The 9,285-nt window shown below is 35.7% G+C and overlaps 1 protein-coding gene across 4 annotated transcripts in view; it reads left to right on the top strand.

Annotated features, from left to right (window-relative positions):
• Nucleotides 1-441: 441 nt before the first annotated feature.
• Nucleotides 442-9,285, top strand: part of LOC126299490 (ras-related protein rab7) — a 29,570-nt gene continuing 20,726 nt past the window's right edge. Inside the window, exons 1-2 of one of the 4 annotated variants that reach the window (XM_049991434.1) lie at nt 442-544; nt 3,497-3,688. In XM_049991434.1, coding sequence (XP_049847391.1) covers nt 3,509-3,688 — 180 coding nt within the window. In that variant the 5' untranslated portion in view covers nt 442-544; nt 3,497-3,508. Of the gene's footprint in view, nt 895-3,496; nt 3,689-9,285 lie in introns of all 4 variants that reach the window. The other 3 variants (XM_049991436.1, XM_049991433.1, XM_049991435.1) reach the window with 3 other exon arrangements.

The following is a 9,285-nucleotide window of genomic DNA, read 5'->3' as shown; positions in this document are numbered from 1 at the left end:
ATCCTCGGTTGGAGAGAATCGGAAATACTGGAAAAAATTCGACGGCAGATGGATGAAAGAACACTGTGTCTCACAGAACCTTAATAGACCCTTCGAATTCCGGAAAATCCTGCAGCCCCTTGGCAGCATTTGTGCAGTTATCAGAAGCTTAAGACTAAATTCAGTGCCTGATTTCATTTTTGACCAGTTGGTGTTTCAGTTGCAAACATGCACACAGTTACTTGAGAGTGCCTAATAAACATCCAGACTTAAATTCTTTTTACATAAAATTAAAGTATTATAGAAGTTAACGCTTCATAACAGCAGGTTAGCACTCCGATTACATAGCTTTATTCCATACTAATTTTTCTTAGGTCGATAGTCTATCGATCTTTTGTTATTTTCCATGTACTTACCGGAATTGGAAACAATTTTGGCAAGACATTTGTATGTCTGTGTGATATATTGAAGAACAAGGCATCTGTTTTTATTTCAATATTTTTAAAAATAAATAGTTGAAATAATTTGTATCTGCAGGTTGGTACCAAGTGTTGCTGAATTGCTTGTAAGTTTTTACTGTTTAGTTTCAGGGTGCATATATAATTTTCGCTATATTTGCTGTATTTTGTACGTGAACAACGCAGAATGTTGTGTAGATGTTCCAACACTGCTTCCGCAAAACAATAATCTTCGTGTTTCCGGGTTTAGTATATCGATGACGTATGATAACCCGTGATTCGAGGCATACGCCATTTTCTCTCTGAGAGGGAAAGTTGATGATTTGTGGAAGTGGTAGTTGTTAGCTGTCAAACCCAGATCGAGTGGAACAATAGTTTCTTGCGGTGTGGTATTCTCTTGGCCTTTGCTGTCTGGACTGCTATACTCGAAGTTTGTATTTGTCACAGCTGTCTGTAGGTAAGTACTTTTGTTAAATCGTGTGCGAATGGATCTGACGTTCCACACGTAGGCGTAATACTTCGATCGTTGTCCATGCTGTATTACAACTGTCATTGGTAATTGTCACAAAAAGACTCGTGCCCAAGGGTTCCTGTTTACTCCCTGACTGAAAGCGTAATTTTTTTGTGTGTGTAGTTATAAACTGCTGTACTCGAAATTGTGTACCTATGTTGTTAACCGTAAAACCATTACACGGGGAGAAAAAATCTGTGCGTCACATCGCGATTATTTTTGCTAGTAGTTCTAAGACGAGAATGTGAGGTAAGTAAAGGAAATGATTATTCTTGCTGCTCACTTGCACATCTGCGTTAAAAGTTCAAGGTTATTTCTGCTCATTATTCCTGTAAACTTGATTACCTAAATTCTTTACAGAATTTTGTACAAGTCATACACGGAAACATCATATGATTGCCTTTTTAAATGGCCTTTGTTATAAAAAGAACTAAAGTGTAGTTCCTTTGTTAAGCGAGCCAACTTGCGTAGAGTGGTTTCGCAATATCTTTTTCCTTTTAAGAGTGACATAGCCTTTGTTTGAAGCAGTGCTCGTCCTAAGATTTAGAGCATAATAAGCATTTTGTGAAAGATTCTACTTAACCTTTCAGGCTATAGCAGCGCTTCCTCGGAGCAGAGAAATGAGAGTTGGGAGTTCCTTACAACGGAAAGTTTCGAATTAATAGCATCTTGTTTACAAAAAGTGACGTACTAATGTGTCAAAGCACGAAGTTGCGTCATAAAAGATAACCATTTTTGCTGTGAATTCAAGTGACAGTTACAATGTTTGTATACCTTTCGTAAATATGTTCACAACGAAACAGTAAATCAGCCATGTCTTCCTACAACCTAGTGTTTTTAGTTTATTGGTAACGTATCACATTCATATTATAAACTTCAGGTCCTGGTAGTGCATTTCATTTTTCCTTCGTATCTCCTATCCTACTTCGGAAGGGAATGTTGACGTAATCATATTTGGAACTGAATCTGGTTTTGAGTGACAAGTGATTTGGTCACCCATTCATATTGTACAGATGTTTTGTCATCTTTCCTTATATAGTTATCTATTTTGTGAAATTAAAAACATCAGGTCAATTTTCAGATACGAAGTGGTAACTGAAGGAAAAAGTACTCTATAATGAAACCCTTTGTTAAACTGACACGTTCCACATCATTACAAAATGTCATTAACTATGGAATAAGTATTAATGGAATGTAGAGTGATATTATACTTCAGATAAAAAAATAAACTCTTTCATGGTTCAACAAGTGGTAGGGCCAGAAGGCAGCCAGTTCTGCAATGTCATGCTTGCTGTGTTGCCTGTTCTGCAGGTGCATGTAGACCCTTGTAAAATGTGACTGACAGTTCTGCCAATCTGCTTGCTTTTAGTTGTAGCACAGTGTTTTTAAAACATTTAAAACTGTACACATCCACCTTTTGAACACCGAAGGTTAGTAAAACTTTCTGTATATCAATGAACTTCTGTGGGAAGTTTGTAGAATTGCCAAGGCTCTACATTGGAGATCACCTCCCTCTCTTATCATACATTTTCCCAGCTATCCGTAAATTTTAGTGAGGGGACTTCCCACATTTTACAACATAATCTTACATAATGACATTGTTTTGTATGCTGTTCTTTAACTATATCTTATCATGTTGCAGAGATTGGATGTGTGATGGTCCTAATAGCTGCTCATAAGTTCAAATCTTTGCTCTAATTCCTATACTGCTTTGGAAGCCATTGTTTGAGTATATCTTTGTTATATTTCTTATCAACTAATTTCAGTTGAAATACACTGTGGATGTCATTTTTGTGAATTAATTGATAATTACAAAAAGTGGATGGGTAATTTTGTTTGACTTAATGTACCATCTTATTGTAAAAATTCATTCCTTTGATATCGATACGAAAGTTAGTCTTGGAGAAGGGCTACTGTTTGACTTCAAACCATGGGTTTGTGTTGATAATTGCTTCTTATCTGCTCACTCAAAGGTTTTTCAAAAGTGATAAAAAGTGTAGGGGTAGAACTTTAAGCTCGTTTACCTTTCTGTGTGACCTTAATTAAAAGGCCTTACTCTAAATCTTATAGCTGTTAGTCTTACAAAATGTTTTCAGCTAACAATATCAACATTTACTTTATATGCTGCTGTCAGTAGGTTGTTATCTGTGATTTTGAACTTGCTTTGATCCGTTGTGAGCAGTGATATTAGCCTATATCAATACCTTTTGCAGTAACATTTGTGTGCAGCTGAATAAATGCAGTGTGAAGTATCTTAAGTCTTTGTGTTGATATTGCACTGTGCGCGCTTGTTGATATGTTAGTGAAGTTGTTTCTATACATTGAACATGATAGCCGTATTACAGTGCAGATGGTATATGCAGTTTCTCCCTGTTGAAAAGTAACATGGGATGAAAAATGAAAGTGGTGTAATTCTTATGCATCTGTTAGTTTTGTGGATGTTGTGAGCTGAAAGTGTTTCTGCACTTCCAAAATTAAGACAAGTTGTCTGTGGAAACTGTTTCAAATAAGAGTTCGTTCAGATACTAGAGCTGCTTCTCCATTTCAGGCCGGTAGCACCATGGCATCCAGAAAGAAGGTACTTCTGAAAGTCATAATCCTAGGAGATTCGGGTGTAGGAAAGACTTCATTGATGAACCAATATGTCAATAAAAAATTTTCCAACCAGTATAAAGCAACAATAGGAGCAGATTTCCTGACAAAAGAAGTCCTAGTGGATGATCGAATAGTGACTATGCAGGTAAAAAATTTTCATATAATAGTGCTAATGTAAATTTTATGACTTCAGTTTTGTCTGCAGTAATATTCTAATAGGTTACCCCAAATGTAAAGCAAATAACCAAACATAACATTAGTATTTTTGCATTAATTTCAAAGTTAAGCATTTTAAATGAGAATTTTTAGAGGCTAGAATGGAGTATGGTTCTTAATGCATAGTTGCTTATGTAATGCATGTGAGGCATCCATTGAAGTTTGCCTGCTGTTACACTTTTAGGATTATAAATTCTACTAACTTGCTCTTCATGAAAGAACTAATATATTAATGATACACCATGTTACATAATTTGAGGTGTATGGTAGTTCATGAAGTGAACAACCTCTAAGAATCAAATGTGGCGAGAAATGAAAATTAATCATGGCAGTCAAGGTAAAAGTTGAGCGTAATTTGAGACGAGATTCAAAATACACATTATGCAGACATATGGTACTAAACTGTACTAAAGTGCCCATTACTTGATGTATTTACCTTACCTTATGCTAGAAATTATTTTCCTTTAAAAATACTTTAACTATGTGATAACTGATACTAACACAGCTAAGCTGATAGTAGACCCATACTATACGTAGTTACAAAACTTGCGACAGAATTGCAACTGATACATGTAATTGCCATATTACTACTATACCATAGACTCATTTGTAATCATAATGTTAATAAAGTATGTGTTAGCGATACATACTACTCTTCTCATGGCATAACATTAACTGGCTTCACCAACTACCAACCATACTGTCACTTTTCGACCTGTTTTTTGTGTGTGTTTGTAAGTTAAATGTTTAAGATGAATTTTTAAGAACTAGCTTTGAATCCTAATGCAGGGATTTTCTGCATTGTAATGTGGATGGTTATTGTGAATCCACAGTAAATGTTAGGTTGAGATGTAGTCACAGGAAGAACATTAAAAAAAAAATGTAAGGTCCGGTGCAATGGGAAGGATAATGTAAACAATATTGACAAAATAAATGTCTACAAATTGCAGTGTAATGCATTTTGAATATAATCTTGTAAGAGATGCTCCTTAACTGTGCCACACACCTTATGAAATATGTTCATATGGAAACATGAAATGTATTCCAGCCACACTGTGGAGCCTGTTAATGCCTATTGACATTACATGCATTTGATCTTAGTATTTCTGTTGTAAAATATCACGAGCTCATGTGGCAACAGGGTAACACATGATTACTTTTTACTGAACTTAAGGAATCTAATGGAAACATAACATGGATGATATGTGAAGATTAAAACACTAACAGTGATGGTGTAGTTAGTATAAAGAATGTAAATTCAAACAAACTTATGTAGAAATCATGCAGTTCTCAGTAATTAAAGTTTTATTTGGGGAGGCAGGGGGTGCTTGTTTTTCAGCAGTCATTTAGTGGATTTCTAAGAGCATGTTGTGGAAAAAAATGTGCCACTGTTCATATTTGATGTACTTAAGAAGTAAGCATCATGTAGTTATTCGAGTGGTATATTGGAACTATGGTGCTTACAAAGGAAGCCTGTGAATGACACATCATTTATGCCATTGTGGACCATATTTATATGGAAAGTTTTGGGCATATTTGTAATAAAGATTTAAGTAGTGTCATAGTTCTTAAGTATTTTAAAATGTGGTCTGTTACTAGTGCAGTGACTATGCTTTATCATATGAAGATATTTGAATTGATAGAAACACGACAACTACTTGCAGTAGTTAGGTGTAGCTAAATACTGCCATTAACAATGGGTCTATTGTGGGTTAGAGAATTGTGGATCAAAGTGAAATGTTTGCATGGGTGGTAGTTGGTAATAACTACATTGTAACAGTTACTATTTTTACATTAAAAAGGTAAGCAAGTAGTGCAAACATGATTAATGTAAATGCTGGACAAAAAATTCTGGATGTTACCAGAAGTTTCTATCTATAAGGATTACACATTTGGAACAGAATAAAGTCCTTGTTTTCAACATTACAGGCAAAACTATGCAAACATATGGTGCTGGCTGATTAAATTCTGCTGTTCTAATACAGTTTGCTTATGTATCTACATATTTACTCCACCAGTCACCATACAGTGTGATGGAAGTTACCTTGTACAATTACTACTAATTTCCTTTCCTGTTCTGCTTGCGAATAGAATGAGGGAAAAAAGGCTATGTATATGCCTCCATATGAACCCTGAATTATCTTCGTAGTTATGTGAAATCTACATTTGGTGGCAGTAGACAAGTTCTGCTGTCACCTTCAAATAACAGTTCTCTAAATTTTCTCAATAGCATGCCTTGAAAAGAATGCTGCCTTACCTCCAGGATTTGAGTTCCCAAAACATGACTGTAAAAATGGGTGTTGATCAAACGTATTGGTAACAAATCTTTTCTTCTGAATTGCTTCAATGTCTTCCTGTAATCCAATTTCTTGGGAATCTGTTGCTGCTCATGCTATTCTTGAGTCTGTCTGTGTTTATAGGATTTAATTTGAATTTTAGATGTTAATGGTACTTTTCCCATGATAATGGTTTTACAGTAGCTATAGTTAGAGGGACTAGAGGTGTAAGTAATTTTCCTGGTCCTCAGTTTTTCAGAATGTGAAGTTATATTTTATCACACGTACCATGTTGGAGAAGTAGCTATCAAAGATTTTGGAAAGTCCTAGTATTTTTCTCCATCTGCTTTTAGTACGTACATTGGTAATGAACGTAAAATAAACTCTGGTAACAGAATGGCTCACCCGAGTGTTATGTATCTGGCCACCTTCACTGATGAACCACTACATTTAGAGCTGGCAGCCATTCATTACATAAATCAGAAATTTTTCACAAGTCATCTTAGCATCCTCCTACACTCAGTAAATAACATAATTACGTACACTACAGTGTCGTCAGGAAACTACAGATTGCTACTAACCCTGTCTGTCAGATCATTTATGCATACAGAAAATAACAGATGTTCTATCATGTTTACCTGTGGCACTCAAGACACAAACTGGGTCTCTGAACACTCACTGTCTAGGGCAGTACCCAGGGTTTTATTACTTAAGCCAGTCGCATATCTGGGAACCTATTCCATATGCTTGTGTGTTTTGTTAAATTTACAGTGAGGGACAGTGTCAAATGCTTTTCAGAAGTCTATGAATGTGGAATCAACCTATTGCGCATCATGGTTAGCAGGATATTGTGTGAGAAAAGAGCAAGCTGAGTTTCACATGAGTGATGCTTCCTAAAACTGTGGTGATCTGTAGACAGTTTTTCCATCTCGAGGAAACATATCATATTCAAACTGAGATATTGCTCTCTAATTTTGTAGGTCCATTCATTTACCAATCATACACACAGTCACCTTCACTTTCGTGCCACTTTTGACATTTTGCCAGGTAAATGATTCATGATATAGTTCATGTGCATCATTTTCCTGCATTCGTAAGATTCCATCTTGAGGTTATTAGTATATAGAGAGAATTTCATTTCAAAGAGTAATTTCATTTTGCCACAAAAAAATTGGTGCTAGGGTTCAGTGATAAAGAATAGAGCACATAGTGGTGTTCCTAGTACTGTTTTGTGATCCACTTTTGTGTTATGTGGGTTGGCCAATAGTTAAGTCCACAATTAAAAAATTTTTTGAATTAGGAATCTGCATTTTAATATTTGACAGATGTAGTCTGTGGAACTAAATATGCTAACAGAATTGAATTTTCAGTTGCAATGAATACCAAGGTACAGTTGGTAATCAAAGTATTTAATCTAGGATTCAGAGAAATGGATTTTTTGGTGAACATGAACTTAAAATGGATAGCAGTTTTTGGCTGTTATTAAGTGCATTACACATTACCATGTGTAGACTGGGGTGTAATTTAATATTGATTGTAGCATATGCTTCCAGAAATGTCTCTGTGCCTGGAAGTAGTACTGGCATATGGTTACAAGAATTGCTTGCATTTGTTAAATAGTTGAGATTTTCATGAAAAGTTTATGTCAAGATATACATTGGGTAACTCCCCAGGAGTGAATGACAGGGATATATTGTAAGTAACATAACTATTCATTATTTGATAGGAAATGTCTCAAATGCGCATAACACATAGAGACGCATCATTCACTGAATTGATTAAAATGTTAGCAGTAACACTGTAAATGTTTTAGTTTTATGGGGAAAAAGCCTGGTGGTGCTGAGTGTAATGTACTGTCTGCTTTCAAGCAAAAATAGATTTTTTGTAGGATAGAGTTGTCTTCAGGGTTTCGTTCATTGCACAACTTTTGTCACTTGCCTACGTGACAAATGAGAAGGTGAAGGTGTTAAAAGTTGCAGATTGAGGTACTACTAAATAATGGGACAGGATGGAAGTTTTTCTAATGTCATTTATTAACAAAATGTGTGTGTGTGTGTGTGTGTGTGTGTGTGTGTGTGTGTGTGTGTGTGTGTGTGTGTGTAGCAACGCACAAATGTAGAGTACTTGGATGTTCTAACAATCTCATAATGCACCAAATTTCTGCTATCCCCAGCTTTATATTGAATGTGTGTTAGGGGGCGGGGGGAGGGAGGCACTACAGGACATTTTAATTTTCACTGTCTAAACTTGGTCAAATTCATAAAACCTTGCCAGCATGATCAGGATGGATACAGAATCCACTCACATCAGTGGAAGTTCGCTGCATTTGTTGGTATAGGTACACTTTTCTTCACAAGAAAGATTCTTTGATGCTAGAATTTTCCAAATCTATTAAAAACTGTGGTAAAAATTGAGAATTGAGTACAAAATACAAAATTGAAGTTTTTCCTTAACATGTTTAAAATTTAACAGCTCATTCAATTTTAGATAAATGAAATAATCTAGTTTCATACACCTGTAAGTATGGTCTGTATGCTGTGCAAAATTCACAGATGGATCTCTTACTTGAAGAAAAATGTACCTATAGCAACAAATGCAGCCAATGGTAAGTGAAAAAATGATTAAATTTCACAAGTGATAAAAAAATTGTTTGTGTTCTTGAACTTCCACTGCTATGAGTGTGAATCTTGAATTCTTCCTGGTCATGCTGACAAAGTTCTATGAATTTATTTGAGAAAGTGTAGACACTGAAAAGTAAAATGTCGTGTGGTGCCTTTCCTGCCATTTGATGTCCTCCCCTCCCCCCTCCCCTTAAGTATTTGTGAAAATGTCAGATCTCAACAGTGAAACAGTGCTCTGAATGAAATCCCAACTGTAGTAGCTCGTAAATTTTCATCCTGGTATTCTTAGAGAAAATTGTGGTGATTGGGGTATAGGGGAGGGGAGGAGAGACTTCAGGGAGTTAAGCTGTTAGTTTTAGCTCAGAAACAATTAATATGAATGTTAAATTGACATTGTTGTAATTCATACTGTCAAGTTTCCTTTTCACATTCAAACCCACCCACATTCCATTCTCACATAGGTAGGGGGAGGAGTGTGCAGTGATGTGATACATATTTGCAGTGTCTGTTTGCTAACCGTCAACAGAATCAAACATTTCATTCATACATTCATCAGAAATCTCCCAGTCTCCTGTCAGTTGTCAAACTGCCACACACTCTGCTTTCAAAAGAAAGAATTCTTTTAAAGG

The sequence above is a fragment of the Schistocerca gregaria genome, chromosome X (genome assembly GCF_023897955.1).
Source record: "Schistocerca gregaria isolate iqSchGreg1 chromosome X, iqSchGreg1.2, whole genome shotgun sequence".
NCBI classification, from domain to species: domain Eukaryota; kingdom Metazoa; phylum Arthropoda; class Insecta; order Orthoptera; family Acrididae; genus Schistocerca; species Schistocerca gregaria.
Note: the sequence above shows the minus strand (reverse complement) of the source record. Positions and strands in the feature narration are given on the sequence as shown.